A 19,758-nucleotide genomic window follows, 5' to 3' on the forward strand; every position below is an offset into this window, starting at 1 on the left:
TGGTGGGATGATGAAGTTGGAAAGAAGATTGACGAGAAGAGGAAGAAGTTCAAGGAGTGGCAGAAGGCGAAGGGTGTGGGGGCAGAAAAGGGAGATCATGAAAGTTATCAGGCAGCCAAGAAGGCTGCAAAGAAAGAGGTAGCACAGGCGCAGGAGGCATGTAGGAAAATGTTCGGAGAATGCTTGGATTTGGAAGAGGGTCAGAGAGCGGTATTCAGGATTGCAAAGCAGATAGCGAAAGAGAGGTGTGATGTGATAGGGGTGAGTTGCTTGAAGGATGAAGTGGGACAAATCGTTGCGGACCCAAATGGAATTAAAGGAAGATGGAAGAGATATATGGAAATGCTGTTGAATGCAGAGAATGAATGGGATGGCAACATAGAGAGTCACCCAGTTTGAGGACCAGCAGAGAAGATAACCGAGAAGGAAGGTGAAGCGATAATAGCAATGAAGAATAGAAAACGGGGAGTTGTGGGAGATATGTTGAAGGCAGCGGAAAATTGGGGTGTGAAGAGAATGACAGAGATCTGCAATCTGGTGGTGAAAGAAGGCCGCATTCCAGTGGAGTGGGAACCGAGTACCCTCGTCCCTCTATGCAAGGGGAAAGGTGACCCTCTGGACTGTGGCTCGTATCGAGCGATAAAGTTATTGGAGCATGGAATGAAGGTATTGGAAAGGGTGTTTGAGAGGAGGATAAGGAAGAAAGTGAAGATTGACTAAATGCAGTTTGGATTTATGCCAGGAAGAGGAACGACACACGTGCTTTTTATTGTGGGGCAGTTGCAGGAGAAGTAAATGGAGAAGAGGAAGAAGTTGTTTCTTGGGTTTGTTGATCTGGGGAAAGCATTCGATAGGGTTCCACGTGAAGTAGTGACATGGGCATTGAGGAAGTTAGGAGTGGAGGAATGGTTGATCAGAGTCGTGATGGCAATGTACAAAAGAGGGCGCACAGCTGTAAGGACGAAGGACGGGAACAGTGGTGAGTTTGAGGTGATGGTGGGAGTGCATCAGCGGTCGGTACTAAGTCCACTACTATTTGTAGCTGTGATGGAGGTGCTGGCTCGGAACATAAAGGAGGGTTTACCGTGGGAGTTGTTGTATCTAGATGATCTGGTGTTGATTGCAGAAAGTATGGATGGACTGAAGGAGAAGATGAACAAGTGGAAGGAATGTATGGAGACAAAAGGTCTGAAGGTGCATATCGGAAAAACGAAGGTGATGGCAAGTGGTAAAGCATGTGGTGAGGTGGAAAGAACTGGGAAGTGGCCGTGTGCTGTGTGCAGGAAGGGTGGCGGAGTGAATTCCATGCAATGTACAATGTGTGCTGAGTGGGTTCATCAAAAATGTAGTGGTCTGAGAGGGTCATTAACCAGTGTGGCAGCTACATTCAAGTGTAAGGTGTGCACAGAGGGAGCTGCAGATGGAGGAAATGTTGAGTTGGATCTTGGAGATGGTGTGAAGCTGGAAGGTTTGAAAACATTTTGTTACCTAGGAGACATGCTGAATGGAGAAGATGGCTCAGACTCGGCAACAGTTGCTGGAGTGAGATGTGCATGGAAGACGTTTCGGGAACTGAGTGGCGTGCTGATGAGGAGGGGAGTGTCGTTGAAGCTGAAGGGAAAGGTGTATGCTGCATGTGTGAGAAGTGTTATGATTTTTGGGAGCGAGACATGGGTAATGAACGTGGAGCAGCAACGAAGGCTGGAAAGGGTGGAAATGCGAATGGTTCGGTGTATGTGTGGATTATCGTTGAGAGAGAGGAAGACAAATGATGAATTGCGTAAGATGATGGGAATAGAGCCTGTGATTGATGCTGTGAAGAGAAACAGTTTGAGATGGTTTGGTCATGTGTTGAGGAAGGATGAAAGTGACTGGTTGAGAAGAGTGATGGAAATGAATGTAGAAGGAAGTAGAGGACGGGGGAAGACCGAGAAAGACTTGGCTGAAGATGGCCAAAGAAGGAATGCGGGCAAGGGGGTTAACAAGGGGAGATGCAGAAAATAGGACAAAATGGAGAAGATTGTAATGGGGACCACAAGGCTAACCCCCGCTCTTGCAGGGAAAATGGCGTTAAAATGCCTGTTGTTGTTTGTTGTATCCTCTCGGAGTCTTTCACGTGCCTTTTTCCAAACTCCAGACGTGCCATCATGTGCCTTTTTCTCAGGAGTGGCTTCCGTCAGACCACTCTCCCATAAAGCATAGATTTGTGAATTGTTGTGGAGACTGTTGTCCTTCTGGCAGGTTCTCCCACCTGACCAAAGGAACTCTGTAGTTTAGTCAGAATGGGTTCTTGGTCACCTCCCTGACTAAGGTTCTTCTTGCCCGGTTGCTCAGTTTGGTCGGACGGCCAACTCTCGGAAGAGTCTGGGTCATTCTGCATTTTTTCCATTTCCTGATGATGGAGCTCACATTGCCCTTGGGAACTTTTAAGACTTTAGCGTTTTATGTTTTATACCCTTCTCTAGATCTATGCCTCCTCACAATTATATCTCGGAGTTTTACGGACAGTTCCTTGGATTTCATGGTAGAGTTTCTGCTCTGACATGCACTGTCAACTGTGGGACTTTGTTCAAAAAGGTGTGCTTCTTTCTAAATAGTGTCCAATGAATTTAATTGGCCACAGGTGGACTCCATTCAAGTTTTGGAGACATCTCAAAGATGATTGAAGGAAATTGGATGCACCTGAGCTCAATTTGGAATGTCATCGCAAAGGGGTTGAACACTTATTGACTCGAGACATTTCAGCTTTTCATTTTTAAAATTAATTTGTAAACAAATTCTAAAGAAAAATTCCACTTTGACATTATGGGGTATTATGTGTAGATTAGTGCCAAAAAAAATCTCAATTTCACCCATTTTATATTCAGACTGTAACACAACAAAATGTGAAGAAGGCAAGGGGTGTGAATACTTTCTGAAATTACTGCATGTACAGTCGTGGCCAAAAATATTGGCACCCTTGCACTTTTTTTTCAAATAATACACCATTTCTTTCAGAAAATTGTTGAAATAAAAAATATATTTTGGTATCCACATATGTATTTCTTTGGTTTGCAGTGGAACAAAACAAAAAAAGCTGAAAAAATTACTAAATCTTAGCTTATTCCACACAGAAATCCTAAAATGGCCCAGACAATATTATTGGCACCTTTTAGATTTAGAAGTTTTAGAAATAATTATGTTGCAGGTGCCTGCAATATAAAAATCACTCGTTCAACCAGTTTGAAGAGAGAAAAGGAGTCTTTCTGCTGTTTTGTGTCGCTGTGTGTGCCACAATGAGCATGGGGAAAAGAAAGAAAACCAGAGAATTGTTTAAGGAGGTCAGACACAAGATTGTAACCAAGCATGTACAATCGCAAGGCTGCAAGTCCATATCCAGAGACCTTGATATTCCTGTGTCCACCATACACAATGTTATCAGGAAGTTTAAGGCCCATGGCACTGTAGCCAAACTCCTCGGACATGGCCGCAAGAGAAGACATGATCGAAGATTGCAGCCAGGGATTGTTCGAATGGTGGAGAAAGCACCTAAATCAACTGCCAAACAGATTCAAGCTGACCTTCAGACCCAAGGTACGACGGTTTCAACTCTCACCATCCGTTGCGAACTCCATGAAAGGGGGTTCTATGGTAGCAGACCCAGGAAGACCCCACTGCTGAGAGAGAGACGTAAGAAAGCCCAACTGGAGTTTCCCAAAACACACTTGAACAAGCCAAAATCCTTCTCGAGAATGTCCTGTGGACAGATAAGACCAAATTAGAGCTTTTTAGTAAAGCACATTATCTCTATGTTTATGGAAAACAAAATGAGGCTTTCAAAGAAAAGAACACCTTCCCTACAGTCAAACATGGAGGAGGTTCAGTGATGTTTTGTGGTTGCTGTGCTGCCTCTGGCACTGGGTACCTTGAATGTGTGCATGGCATCATCAAATCATGAGATTGCCAAGGCAGTATGGAGCACATTGTTCAACCCAGTGTCAGAAAGCTGCATCTCCGTCGAAGGTCATGGGTCTTGCAGCAGGACAATGACCCCAAACACACTTCAAAAAGCACCCAGGAATGGTTCAAGACAAAACGCTGGACTGTTCTGAAGTGGCCAGCAATGAGTCCAGATCAAAATCCCATTGAACACCTGTGGGGAGATCTGAAAACAGCAGTTGGTAGAAGGCACCCTTCAAATCTGGGAGAACTGGACCAGTTTACACAAGAAGAGTCGGCCAAACTGCCAGCAGAGAGCTGTGGGAAGCTCATTCATGGCAAAAGTAAGCGCTTGACTAATTATTTTGTCCAAAGGCTGTGCTACCAAATATTAGGTCTCAGATGTCAATAATTTTGTCAATACTGTTACGTGGTCCTCCCGGTAACTACCTGGTCTTGGTGACCCCCGGACCGTGGGAGGGACCCCGCCAGAAAGATATATGATTTATACGCTTTCGTAACGCAATCAATATGAAAGACACAACAATTCAAGTCAATAAGAAACCCCCACACCAAGGATCCGGATTAATGGATAATATATTCCCAATCAATCAACCACACTCAACAATCAATCAACAATATTACTCAGATGGCCATCTCATATATTTCCCCCCTTTCCCCACTCACGACCCCTCAATGGTCACTGTCCCTCACAATGTCTCTGGGCCCCTCCAGACCAAGGTGAAGGTCGACTTCTCCGCACACGGGCGGTTGAACGAACCCCTGGCTGACGTGCTCCAAACGTGCACGTCGCGTACCGGGAACAGCTGCTGCAGCGCACACCTCCTTGCAAAGCAAAGCGGGCAAAGCAAAGCGCGGCTCGCAAAGTGCGTGAGGCCCAAGGTGCGACCCGTACGCGTCCTTGTAGACGTTGAGGCGAACTGTGCCGGACGCTTGGTTCCGTGCACGAACCCACGGCAACTTGACGCGTAACCGGTAATTACCCCACGCAGGTAACTCCTCTCGCCAGACGGGCTTTCAAACGCAGCGTTCCCCACGCTGCTCAATATCGACACCGCTCGCGTCGGAGCTGGGCGAGCAAGAAGAAGATAGCCGCTTCTCCAGGACCTCGTGTCTTGTTTTTCTTCTTCCGGTTCACTATCCCGTTTCCGGTCTCCTGTTATCCTGAGCCTCTCTAACCATTTAACCACAACAACCGTTAATAGAATAAACATTAATAAGCACTGACATGAATAGTAATTCACCTAAATCCAGGATCCGTAACACCCCCCCCCCCCCCCCTTCAAGAAAAAGTTTGAACCCCGCGAAAACTTTCTGGGCCGGCCAACTTTGATAAACAAACCCGATACCCCAAATCATCAGTTCCCCCCGGGCACAATTATCGCATGTCAAAAATAAAGCAACAAACTTTCACCAAAACCCCCCAGAGATTCCAAGGTAATTCCCTCTAGACCAAGCGTCAACAACTTCTAGTTGCTCTTGGATGGAGGCCCAGCTGAGTACTCACTACATGGACGCCTTAAGGAATGTGGGGTTCACGGTTAGTCCGGGGAGGAAAGTTCATTACATGGACGCCTTTAAGAACGGAGTTCACGGTTAGTCCGTGCAGGAACGTTCCCTACCGGGACGCCTTTTAAGAACGTGGCGTTCACGGTTAGCCCGTATAGGAGCCCAGGCTCGGCGGCTCCGCCGTATATAGAGTGCTTCAACTTCTCCGGACTCCTAACAGTTACGGTGGGACCCCTTGTCCCAGCAGTCACCTGACTGGCGGTCTCCTTCTCGGCCAGTCCTCTGCCAATCATTCTTTCGGGAGATGCCGTAACTCTGGGAGCCTCCATAGTAATATCGGCTGCTGCCAACACCAAAACTACCGCCAAGTGGTCCTCTTCTGTAGACCTCTCGACGCCTACGAAATGCCTTCCCTACTGTTATGGTCCGACCCTCCAAATCCTTACCATTCCAATTCTTCTCTGCCTCCCTGGCGTCTTTTGTGCTTGCAAACGTGACAAAGCCGAACCCTCTTGACCGTTGCGTTTCCCTGTCTTTTACCACCCGCACTTCCACCAGCGGCCCATATCTGTTGAAGACAGAGGTCAGAACTTCTTCCTCTGTGTTGAAGTTCAGTCCCCCTACAAATAACTTGGCACTTTTGTCGCCATCCCGAGCTGGGGTGGTGTTATTTCCCCTGCGGTGCTCTTTACCCACCCTCGGGTTACCATAAATTTGCCCCCCGGCCAAATCAATCCCGATAATCACAGATACTCCCTCTACAGGAAGCGTGGCTTGTAAACCGACGGTGACCGGTCCTGACACCAAATCGGATTCCAAATGGATAACATGAAGTGGGGCACTAACACAGCCACCGATCCCTTGTAACCGAACCCTATCACCAGTTGCGATACTCTTTGACAATGGCAAAATGCCTTCAAGCATTAAGGATTGATGGGCTCCTGTGTCCCTCAATACCCTAACAGGTCTTGGGTTAGTCAAGTCTACCTCGAGGGAGACCAACCTCTCATAAATAAATGGTTGGTAACTCTTCTGTGGGCAATTTCTTACGCTTGCCATCGCATTCGGAGTTGTAATAGTTGGACTCCGCTCTGGGTTTTCCCTTTTCATGAGGTAACAACTGGACATCAAGTGTCCAGGTTTCTTGCAAAAAGCGCAAGTAGGTCCGGAGGAAAAACTCGTGGTCTGCCTCGGGCCCCCCGAAAAATAAGGTTGTCCTAGGCCCGCCGCCCTCTGATTTCGAACAGTTCGGGTATCAGCGTGGTCCCCATAATCATCTCGAGGCCGCCGCCATGTATTGTCGTTCTCCGCACCTGCTGTTCCACAACTCCCCTGCGGAAATCTAGGCGAGGAGTTAGGTTCGTGGACCCCTATCCGGTGTGTTAAGGCATAATCATCTGCCATGGTGGCTGCGTCCCACAACTTCGGTACTTTCTTTTCCTGCAGGTACACTTTGATATCCTCGTGGACACACTGTTGAAATTCCTCCACCAGGATCAAGTCACGCAATGCTTCGAAGTCGTTCTCAACTCCTTTTGACTCACACCACCGATCAAACATGTTTTCTTTCACTCTGGCAAACTCCACATGGGTCTCACTCTCCCTCTTCCTGACATTCCTGAATTTTTGCCGGTAAGCTTCAGGAACCAACTCATAGGCTTTGAGGATGTGCTTCTTCAATACCTCATAATCTGCACATTGGTCCATTGGTAGCGCCGAATAAATCTCTTGAGCTTTACCCACCAGCACACTTTGCACTAGTGTGGTCCAGGCCTCCTCCGGCCAGTTTAACTGTCGAGCCACTTTCTCAAAGTGTGGAAAAAATTGAGTGACTTCCTTTTCACTGAAAGGTGGAACCAGCCTCACATGTCTGCCCACATTCAAGGTGTTCTGGCTAGGTGTCGACCCCGTCAGCAAGGGTGGTACCTCTCCCCGTTCTCTCATTAAATCCAGCTCCTTGAATTTAATTTCTTGCTGAAGCGCCAGATCACGTTCCTTCAACTCCCTTTCGGCTTTTCTCTCCTCTGCTTCGAGTTCCCTGGCAGCTCTCCTCTCCTCTGCTTTTCTCCCTTCTAACCTTTCCTGGAGTTCTCGTTCCACTCTCCTTTCCTCTGCTTGTTTCTCTTCTCTCCTCTCTTCTGCTTTCCTTTCTTCTTCTGCTCTTTCCTTTTCTGCTTTCCTTTCTTCTTCTGCTAACCTTTTCTGGAGTTCTCGTTCCATTCTCCTTTCCTCTGCTTGTTTCTCTTCTCTCCTCTCTTCTGCTTTCCTTTCCTCTGTTTTCATCCTTTCTAACCTTTCCTGGAGTTCTCGTTCCACTCTCCTTTCCTCTGCTTGTTTCTCTTCTCTCCTCTCTTCTGCTTTCCTTTCCTCTTCTGCTCTTTCCTTTTCTGCTTTCCTTTCTTCTTCTTTGATCCGTTCCTGGCTCCGTAATTGCAACTCCAGTTTCCGGATCTCAACGTCTTCTGGTTCTTCGGGTAGCCACTGCCAGGCTAACTCGTCCCATGTTCTTAATCCCACCATAGATTGTATCACCGTGGTCTGCAACTCTGCCTTCCTCAAATTAGTTCGGACCTCCAAGTTAAAATGTTTGGCCAATTTCAAGAGGTCCGACTTTAGTAACGCTCGGAACTGTGCCTCACTCGGGGTTACCGCAAAGTTCTGTGCCACAAACACCATGGTGCCTATCGTTAACACCTGTTAACCTTCCCCCAAGACTTTACCACAATTTCCCAAAAATTTACCAATTAACACTTAATTAATAAATTTTAATTAATAAAAATATTATTTTATTATTTTATACAATTTTAGATCCCGGAATTCAATTGGACGAGCCCCCAATTCTGTTACGTGGTCCTCCCGGTAACTACCTGGTCTTGGTGACCCCCGGACCGTGGGAGGGACCCCGCCAGAAAGATATATGATTTATACGCTTTCGTAACGCAATCAATATGAAAGACACAACAATTCAAGTCAATAAGAAACCCCCACACCAAGGATCCGGATTAATGGATAATATATTCCCAATCAATCAACCGCACTCAACAATCAATCAACAATATTACTCAGATGGCCATCTCATATATTTCCCCCCTTTCCCCACTCACGACCCCTCAATGGTCACTGTCCCTCACAATGTCTCTGGGCCCCTCCAGACCAAGGTGAAGGTCGACTTCTCCGCACACGGGCGGTTGAACGAACCCCTGGCTGACGTGCTCCAAACGTGCACGTCGCGTACCGGGAACAGCTGCTGCAGCGCACACCTCCTTGCAAAGCAAAGCGGGCAAAGCAAAGCGCGGCTCGCAAAGCGAAGCGAGGCCCAAGGTGCGACCCGTACGCGTCCTTGTAGACATTGAGGCGAACTGTGCCGGACGCTTGGTTCCGTGCACGAACCCACGGCAACTTGACGCGTAACCGGTAATTACCCCACGCAGGTAACTCTCTCGCCAGACGGGCTTTCAAACGCAGAGTTCCCCACGCTGCTCAATATCGACACCGCTCGCGTCGGAGCTGGGCGAGCAAGAAGAAGATAGTCGCTTCTCCAGGACCTTGTGTCTTGTTTTTCTTCTTCCGGTTCACTATCCCGTTTCCGGTCTCCTGTTATCCGGAGCCTCTCTAACCATTTAACCACAACAACCTTTAATAGAATAAACATTAATAAGCACTGACATGAATAGTAATTCACCTAAATCCGGGATCCGTAACAATACCATTTCTTTTTATTTTCTGATTTTAAATGATATATTAAGTTCTGAATAAAAAACAAAGGTTCTGTAATATTAACAGTGAAATAAAGAATTGTGGAGACCAAATACTTTTGTCAATTTCAACTTCTTTTTAGAGAAAATTGTTAGTTATTTGAAAAAGGTGCAAGGGTGCCAATATTTTTGGCCACAACTGTATATTATAGCAGTCCAGTATAGCTTGATTCGTAGGTGAATGAAGCCTACAACTTCTTTCAAAGGACTGTATCTTTATCAACTCACACCATACCTCATATGCAGTCAATTCCTTTTTTACAATAGACTCCCTCAATGGTATTGTACTTAATGATATCCATTGGTATCGCCAAGCCGAGCTGAGAGAACAGTTTCTCATTCAAATGATGATCACAATGTTCTCTTTCATTGCACCATATTGTTTTATGCTCACCATGAGGGCCTTATCATGTTGTAACAGCATGCATTAAGTTTAAACCTCTTTACAGGCAATAACTTATGCCTGACAGTCTCCACCTAGTGGCGGATTGTGCTGTGAGCCGAGTGCTATGGCTTACCCGAAATTATGTCATCAGTGCAGTTTTAGATATCTGTGTACACATTGTAACCTTTTCGTACTAAACATTTCCTGTTGGTAAATTAGGGTTTTTTTTCATTATGCCAAATGTACAATAAATATAATCTTGACACACTTCCAATCGAATGAATATATTAGTGGGGTTTTCTACAAAATCTCCTGTATTGTGGTTATTTTGATTGGCATATTTTGTTGCAAAACATTAATGTAGTGCTTGTAAACAAGCTATTGCATCACATATACACTACATGGCCAAAAGTATGCGGACACCCATTCTATTTAGGGGATTTGGCTGTTTCAGCCACACCTATTGCTGACAGGTATATATAATCAAGCACACAGCCATGCAATCTCTATAGACAAACATTGGCAGTAGAATGGGCCGAACTGAAGAGCTCATTGACTTTCAACGTGGCACTGTCATAGGATGCCACCTTTCCAACAAGTCAGTTCATCAAATGTCTGCCCTGCTAGAGCTGCCCCGGTCAACTGTACGTGCTGTTATTGTGAAGTGGAAACGTCTAGGAGCAATAACAGCTCATCCATGAAGTGGTAGGCCAAACAAGCTCACAGAACGGGACCGCCGAGTGCTGAAGCGCATAAGCGCGTAAAAATCATCTGTCCTCAGTTGCAACACTCACTACCAAGTTCCAAACTGCCTCTGGAAGCAGCATCAGTACAACAACTATTCGTCGAGAGCTTCATGAAATGGGTTTCCATGGCTGAGCAGCCGCACGCAAGCCTAAGATCACCATGCGCAATGCCAAGCGTTGGCTGGAATGGTGTAAAGCTCAACGCCATTGAACTCTGGAGCAGTGAAAACACGTTCTCTGGAGTGATGAAGCACGCTTCACCATCTGGCAGTCTGACAGATGAATCTGGGTTTGGTGAATGCCAGGAGAACACTACCTGACCGAATGCATAGTGCCAACTGTAAAGTTTGGTTGAGGAGGAATAATGGTTTGGGGCTGTTTTTCATGGTTCGGGCTAGGTCACTTAGTTCCAGTGAAGGGAAATCTTAACGCTACAGCACACTGACATTCTAGACGATTGTGTGCTTACAACTTTGTGGCAACAGTTTGGGGAAGGCCCTTTCCTGTGTCAGCATGACAATGGCCCCGTGCACAAAGTGAGGTCTATACAGAAATAGTTTGTCGAGATCGGTGTGGAAGAACTTGACTGGCCTGCACAGAGCCCTGACCTCAACCCCATCAAACACCTTTGGGATGAATTGGAATGCCGACTGCGAGCCAGACCTAATCGCCCAACATCAGTGCCCGACCTCACTAATGCTCTTGTAGCTGAATGAAAGCAAATCCACACAGTAATGTTCCAACATCTTGTGGAAAGCCTTCCCAGAAGAGTGGAGGCTGTTATAGCAGCAAAGGGGGGGGGGGGGGGGGGGGACCAACTCCATATAAATGCCCATGATTTTGGAATGAGATGTTCGATGTTTGGGGTTTTTTTTCTTGTTTTGTTTACAAGATCGAGGCTCGTGTTGGCACTAACATTAATCACAAAAAGACAAATTGGCACATAAAACATATGATAAAGGGAGTGGGAGACGAGAGGGAATCACACAAGTACAACATTTGAGAGCAGGGACATCGGGAGATCTGTGGGAGGGAGAGGGCTTGTGGGGAACAAGCATGGGAAGGGGCCGGGGGGTGGGGGGAGAGGGGTGGAAGAGGTATAAAACACATGGACACTGCTAGGTCTTCCAGTAAGGAAAGTCGGTATTTCAAAAAAGTGGATTTAGGGTGAATTAACGGGGGTAGAAAAGATCTAGGTTTTGAATGGGGGAAAATAAGAGATGGTGGTGAACAGCTGTTTTAAAGACCTGGATGGAGTAGTAGGATTGAAGAGATTGAGGGAGTTTGTTCCAGAGCCGGGAGTAAAGAGGAATGAAAGAGTGAAGGTGAATAGAGAGTCTTGATTTTGGCAGTTTAACCATAAGAGGGTTGCAGGCAGATCTTGTGCGACCTGTAGGAATATTTGGGGGACAGAGCCCAGAGAGAGCTGGGGGAGCTAAGCCGGAGAGTAGTCGGTAGAAGACATAAAGACCACCAACAACCTGCCTGCGGTGAGTGAGTGAAAGGCCCTCGGAGTTAGCTTCATACTTTTGGTCATGTTGTGTAATTTAGGGGGAAAACGTTTGTCTCCTCGATTTGCTTTTACTCTAAAGATGGTCAAAGTGTATTGATTGGCTTTAGGATTTTGTAATTCATGTTGACTCTTATCCCCACCATGGACACGCACCTATCCCTGTCGTGGGAACGTCCATATCCCTGCCCTGGACACGCCCATATCCCCCCCATCCTGGACACGCCCATATCCCCCCCCCATCCTGGACACGCCCATATCCCCCCCATCCTGGACACGCCCATATCCCCCCCATCCTGGACACGCCCATATCCCCGTCCTGGACACGCCCATATCCCCGTCCTGGACACGTCCTTATCCCCACCCTGGACCCAACCATATCCCCGCCCTGGACAAGCTGATATCCCTGCCCTGGACACGCCCATATCCCCACCCGGTCACACACTTATCCCACTCTAGACATGCACTTAACCCAGCAGTAGACATGCACATATGCCAGCCGTGGACACGTACTTATCCCCACCCTAGACACATACTTATCCCCACCCTGGACACGCACTGATCCACACCCTGGACACGCACTGATCCACACCCTGGACACGCATTTATCCCTGCCCTGGACACATTAATCCCGGCCCTGGACATGCATTTATCCCCGCCCTGGACACGCATCTATCCCCACCCTGGACACCACCTTATTCCTGTCTTGGTCACGACCTTAGCCCCACCCTGGACACGCCCATATCCCTGCCCTGGATACGCCCATATCCCTGCCCTGGACACGCCCATATCCTGGCCCTGGACACGCCCATATCCTGGCCCTGGACACGCCCACATCCTGGCCCTGGACACGCCCATATCCTGGCCCTGGACACGCCCATATCCTGGCCCTGGACACGCCCATATCCTGGCCCTGGACACGCCCATATCCCGGCCCTGGACACGCCCATATCCCGGTCCTGGACGCGCCCATATCCCAGTCCTGGACGCGCCCATATCCCTGTCCTGGACGCGCCCATATCCCAGCCCTGGAAATGCCCATATCCCCATCCTGGACACGTCCTTATCCCCGTCCTGGATACGCACATATCCCCATCCTCGACGCACCCAAATCCCCGCCCTCGACACGCCCATATCCTCACCCTGGACACGCCCATATCCCCACCCTGGACACGCCCATATCCCCACCCTGGACATGCCCATATCCCCACCCTGGACACGCCCATATCCCCATCCTGGACACGTCCTTATCCCCGTCCTGGATACGCACATATCCCCATCCTCGACGCACCCAAATTCCCGCCCTCGACCTGCCCATATCCCCACCCTGCCACGGCCACGCACTTATCCCCACCGTGGACACGTATTTATCCCCAGCTCAGAAATGCTCATCCCTGTGGTGGACATGTACTTAACCCCAGCCTGGAAACACTCTTATCCCCGCCGTGGACACGCCCATATCCCCGCCCTGGACACGCCAATATCCCCGCCCTGGACATGTCCTTATCATGCTCACGCTGACGTATTTATGCTCACGCATTTATCCCCGCCTTGGACACGCATTTATCCTCACCCTGGACGCCACCTTATCCCCCCCCCGCCCTGGTCACGACCTTATCCCCGCCCTGCTCACGCATTTATGCTTGTTTATCCCCGCCCTGCTCACGCATTTATGCTTGTTTATCCCCGCCCTGCTCACGCATTTATGCTTGTTTATCCCCGCCCTGCTCACGCATTTATGCTTGTTTATCCCTGCCCTGCTCACGCATTTATCCTTGTTTATCCCCACCCTGCTCATGCATTTATCCTTGTTTATCCGTGCCATCCTCGCGCATTTATCCTTGTTTATCCCTGCCCTGGACAGGTCCTTATCCCCTCCCTAGACACTTATCCCTGCCCTGGACACTCCCTTATACTCTCCTTGCCGACACCCTTTATCCCCGCCAGCCCACACCGTTATCTATCCCTGCCCTGCTCACTCTTCTTATTCTATTTTCTCACATTTTTTTTCTCTCTTTGCTTTCTCATCACCATGGCCCTCGTAAATACGTGTGCAGATTTTGTGCTGAGCGTTTACGCTGTCTCCTGCGGACACTGGAAGTTGCCAACATTATAGACCTCTCTCCTCTCACACTCATTTGCAACTTTGCTACACTTGTCAGCACGTACACAAAAGGTAGTCCCCGAATCGTATATGTTTTTACTCAATATGGTCATGCACTTATCGGTATTTATCTCATCTTTTTGATCTTTCAGGTTTCACGCTCATTATTGAACCTTTTGAAGACAAAACGCCAACTATTTCCAACCCCGTCCTGCGGTTCAGGTAAGTCTTCCTACAAAGCTGTTTATTACCTCTGCCACCGAAGGTGGATGGAGGTTATGTTTTCACCCCTGTTTGTTGTGATTAAAATTTAAAATTTTCTGTCAATTATTTGTATGTTTGTGAGTATGATAACTCACGAGCGCTTTCAGCTATCTTCGTCAAACTTTACCAGAGGATTCCGATTGAAAATAAGTGAGGATGTGAATGTTTTCTGACTATGTATGTCAAAGGTCAAGGTGACCGTGACGTCATTTGCATAAAACAGATAGGACCAAAAGTGTTTGTGCTATGTGACGTCAAACTTGACACAAATGAGTTGAAAAACATGATTTACAAATGGACAATGGGAAGATATGTCAAAATGACCATATTCAAAGGTCAAGGTTCTCTCGATTTTCGTCATACCTGCCAGGCTACTTACTGCCTGATGTCCTTTCTTGTTTGTTTGTTTGTGAACAGGATACCTCAAAAAGTTGTCGACTGATTCGGTGTTTCAAAAAGTTGTGGATGTGTTGGGTATGTGACCAGAAGAAGCCGATTCGTTTTTGGTTCAGTTCCGAATCCAGATCCGACCCATTAGTGAGATACAATACGTAAACTGTTCAGCCTGGCGGAGGTATGCTCCCTACCGAATGCCGTTCTCGTTGGCATATTTATTTGTCAGAATCCCCTTTACTGGTTCACATTTGTGGTGAAGTAGAAAAAGAGTTCTTTACTTAATTGGTTTTCTACAGAGGGCTTTGAAAGGCCACATTACTGTTTGATTCTGAGATTTTCAAGTTGGTCTCAGACATGCACTACCAGATTGAATGATGCATTGGTACAAACAACATGACTCAACAGGAATCCCAATATAACTGGTCTCCTGCCTTCACCCTTGTCTGGAGCATCTTCAAGATCAATGTGGACCTGAGAGCCCTGTGATGAGCCAGGCATTTCACAAATCATTGTGTGAATTCAAAATTGGAGTAAGATCCCTTGAAGCACTGATCCTGATGGATGTCTCTGTGAGGGTTAGTTTGGTTTGCCTGGTATCAACAACAAATAATAACAAGGAAATTTGATGGATGAGGCGATTCGGCTCATCATGCCTGTGCTACATGAACTTAAATACACCTGGCGATTGTTAAAATTTAAATTTATGGGGTGTGGTGGGTGTGGGTGGGGGGGGTAGTGGGTATGATAAAGCATGGTAGGCTCAGAGACATCAGAATTAATTTTGGTAGTACAGTAATAGGGTGTTCAGAATTAATTTATATATATATATATATATATATATATACATACATATGTACAATGTAGATATTGTTTTTTTGATGGAAATTGGGGGGAGGGGTGGGTGTAGGTGGGGGTGTGCGTAGGTGGCTTTATGGATGTACAAACACTGACTTATACATTCTCTTTCGACGAGACCCTCTCACAGACATCACCCATCCATAATCAGGCTACCTTCAAGTCATGCTAATAGCAGATAGTGATGCGTATTATGAGTTTTTTTTCAAAATTTTTTTCTAAAAGGTTTTGTCCAGGAGGAAGAGTTTCACAACGAATTGCCCTTCTACAGGGCAGCGTTATGCAAGGTATTACTGTACTACCATTATGGGTGAAATATATGATTGCCATTAAAATCAAGCTCCTCATAAGGGAAGCTCAAATAATATTGTTCCCTTGTCTATATGTCTTGTTAAGATTTAAAAACAAAAATCAATGGACAATTTCAACTTGAACTTGACATTGGCATGGTGGGAGGTAGGCCAATGGAGGAGGAGGGAAGGAAGCAAGGGAAGAAGAAGCGACAGACTCGGTGGGGTAATGGTTATAGAGTCCGCTCTGCATCTGGGAGGAGGGTGGTTTGAACCTGACCCCAGCTGAGTCACACCAAAGACATGTAAAACGGCACATGCGACTTCCTTAATTGACACTCGGCAGTTAAAAAAGGATAGAACACGGACAAACAACAACAGGTTGTTCTGCAAGAACCTTCAGGATTGGATGAGGCAAACAAACCATAAGAATAATAAAAATAACAAGACATATAGACAAATATATAATATATTATAATATATTATATTATATATATATAATTATATTATATATTTGTCTATATGTCTTATATTATATATATAATTATATTATATATTTGTCTATGTCTTATATTATATATATAATTATATTATATATTTGTCTATATGTCTTATATTATATATTTGTCTATATGTCTTATATTTTATATATATAATTATATTATATATTTGTCTATATGTCTTATATTATATATATATAATTATATTATATATTTGTCTATGTCTTATATTATATATATAATTATATTATATATTTGTCTATATGTCTTGTTATTATAATATATTATATTATATATATATATAATTATATTATATATTTGTCTATATGTCTTATATTATATATATAATTATATTATATATTTGTCAATATGTCTTGTTCTTTTTATTATTCTTATGGTTTGTTTGCCTCATCCAATCCTGAAGGTTCTTGCAGAACAACCTGTAGTTGTTTGTCCGTGTTCTATCCTTTTTTAACTGCCGAGTGTCAATTAAGGAAGTCGCATGTGCCGTTTTACATGTCTTTGGTGTGACCCAGCTGGGGTCAGGTTCAAACCACCCTCCTCCCAGATGCAGAGCAGACTCTATAACCATTACCCCACCGAGTCTGTCGCTTCTTCTTCCCTTGCTTCCTTCCCTCCTCCTCCATTGGCCTACCTCCCACCATGCCTGTCAAGTTGAAATTGTCCATTGATTTTTGTTTTTAAATCTTACTATAATTCACCAAATGTCCGTCCGTCTGTCTGTCCGTTCGAAAGTACCACAACAACAGCTAAACCGATCGCAACGATATTTTGGGTGGGTAATCCTGGGATCCCCAGGAGTAAAATAGGCTATTTAATTTTTCCAATTTCAGCTTTGGTCTCCAGCATTCTCAGGTTTGGACTCCCGCATAACATTCACGTTCGCATAACGTTCATTGTGACGATGTTTTCATTGTGACGATGTTTGTGTTCACGGTAGTGTTTGACGTGACGGTGTGAACGTAATTTCGTAATGTTTTTCGTTATGACAGGAATGGGAGTACATACGTATCGGGAGGGAGTACATACATAAAGGAAACACGTATCGGGAGTACATACGACATAGCGATTGTGAATGTGTTAGCTCTGAGGCGTCTTTCGCTTTGCATCGAATTATTCATTACATTCATTCATTCAATGATCATTACGCTCATTAAACGTTCATTAAACGTTCAACAACAACAACATGCATTTTAAGGCCATTTTCCCTGCTAGAGCGGGGGTTAGCCTTGCGGTCCCCATGACGATCTTCTCCATTTTGCCCTATTTTCTGCATCTCCCCTTGTTAACCCACTTGCCCGCATTTCTTCTTCCACCATCTTTAGCCAAGTCTTTCTCGGTCTTCCCTGTCCTCTACTTCCTTCTACATTCATTTCCATCACTCTTCTCAACCAGTCACTTTCATCCTTCCTCAACACATGACCAAACCATCTCAACCTGTTTCTCTTCACAGCATCAATCACAGGCTCTATTCCCATCATCTTTCGCAATTCATCATTTGGCTTCCTCTCTCTCAACGATACTCCGCACATCCACCGAACCATTCGCATTTCCACACTTTCCAGCCTTCGTTGCTGCTCTACGTTCATTACCCATGTCTCGCTCCCATAAATCATAACACTTCTCACACATGCAGCATACACCTTTCCCTTCAGCTTCAACGACACTCCCCTCCTCATCAGCACGCCACTCAGTTCCTGAAACTTCTTCCATGCACATCTCACTCGAGCAACCGTTGCCGAGTCTGATCCACCTTCTCCATTCAGCACGTCTCCGAGGTAGCAAAATGTTTTCACACCTTCCAGCTTCACGCCATCTCCAAGATCCAACTCAACATTTCCTCCATCTGCAGCTCCCTCTGTGCACACCTTACATTTGAATGTAGCTGCCACACTGGTTAATGACCCTCTCAGACCACTACATTTTTGATGAACCCACTCAGCGCACTTTGTACATTGAATGGAGTTCACTCCGACACCCTTCCTACACACAGCACAGGGCCACTTCCCAGTTCTTTCCACCTCACCTCTTCGTTCATTAAACGTTCATTGAACATTAAACGTTCATTCAACGATTACGAAAAGAAAAACGAAAAACATTACGAAATTACGTTCACACCGTCACATCAAACACTACCTTGAACACAAACATCGTCACAACATTGTCACAATGAAAACATCGTCACAAACGTTACGTTACGTAATTCAAACCGTGAACACATCGAATATTGGAGAGCCCATTGCCCAAATTTGAAACACGATGGAATAATATTTACCGATCTGAACAGTGATGTGGCTTTTATTGAAATTCGACAAATACTGTTTAGATTTTGATGACTTGCGTGTGATATGATTTAACGGATGTTTATATAAATCGTTTAAAATAAAAAAAGCCTTCAAGTTCCGATATTTTGCCTTTTCATTTGGGCTTCCCAATTGAAGCCCCGCCCGAAGGGTGGGTACCGTTGCTCGTCTTTATAATCCCATTTGCCATTTATGGTTCATTCTCTTTTCCTTTGTTTATATCCACACTCCTCTCTTCTCTCTTTCTTGTCTTTGTGATGGCCTGCAATGTTTGTTTTTTTTCTGATGAAACTTAACCACAACCTTCACCACCCGTGCTGTACCAACGTTTGTTCACGGCATTAAAAAAAAAATCTGCCCCTTTGGGGATCTATGGGGGCGGGGGGTGCCCCCCAAAATAGGTATTTGCTTTCTTCTCAGAAACTACACATGAAATTCCTATGAAACTTCACCACAACCTTAATTACCCATGTTGTACCAAAGTTTGTTCCTGGCATTTAAAAAAATCAGGGTCTAAGGTGGTCTATGGGGGGCTTGCTCCCCCCAAAATAGGTATTTGCTTTTTTCTCAGAACCTACACACACAATTTTGATGGAACTTCACCACAACCTTTATCATCCGTGATGTACCAATGTTTGTTCAAGGCATTGGAAAAATTGGGGTCTAAGGTGGTGTATTGGGGGGGGGGGGGGGCTTGCTCCCCCCAAAATAGGTATTTGCTTTTTTCTCAGAACCTACACACACAATTTTGATGGAACTTCACCACAACCTTTATCATCCGTGATGTACCAATGTTTGTTCAAGGCATTGGAAAAATTGGGGTCTGAGGAGGTACATGGGGTAAGAGGTGGAGGGTTGTCCACCAAAATAGGTATTTTTTGTTTGTTTGTTTAAAGTCTTATGATTATGTTAGTATGATTCTACATGCTGCCCTGTCTTCTAGCAACCATCGAGATTGGTTTAAAATACCCTTAGTCAGTGCAGTATACTGTTTATTCTACCAGGTGAGTGCCAGGGGTATTGCCCCCATGTTTTTGTATTGGATGTTGAAAGACATGGAATTGAAAGAGGGTGGACTTGGTCATTCTCTATTTTGCAGCTGCTTGGATGCCTCCATTGCCATCAAGCCAGTGTTTGATCGCTTTCAGACGGTCATCATCACATCAGGGGTATGTTTACCA

The 19,758-nt window shown here is 45.6% G+C and overlaps 1 protein-coding gene across 2 annotated transcripts in view; it reads left to right on the forward strand.

Moving 5' to 3' along the window:
• The window catches only part of ERCC2 (ERCC excision repair 2, TFIIH core complex helicase subunit), a 76,541-nt gene that overhangs the window by 42,599 nt on the left and 14,184 nt on the right, over positions 1-19,758 (forward strand). For both annotated transcript variants that reach the window (XM_068102524.2, XM_078778892.1), the window contains 3 exons: positions 13,902-14,020; positions 14,101-14,170; positions 19,677-19,746. In XM_068102524.2, coding sequence (XP_067958625.1) covers positions 13,902-14,020; positions 14,101-14,170; positions 19,677-19,746 — 259 coding nt within the window. The remainder of the gene's footprint in view (positions 1-13,901; positions 14,021-14,100; positions 14,171-19,676; positions 19,747-19,758) is intronic.

Source organism: Myxine glutinosa, chromosome 5 (genome assembly GCF_964187855.1).
Source record: "Myxine glutinosa chromosome 5, kmMyxGlut1.1, whole genome shotgun sequence".
NCBI classification, from domain to species: Eukaryota; Metazoa; Chordata; class Myxini; order Myxiniformes; family Myxinidae; genus Myxine; species Myxine glutinosa.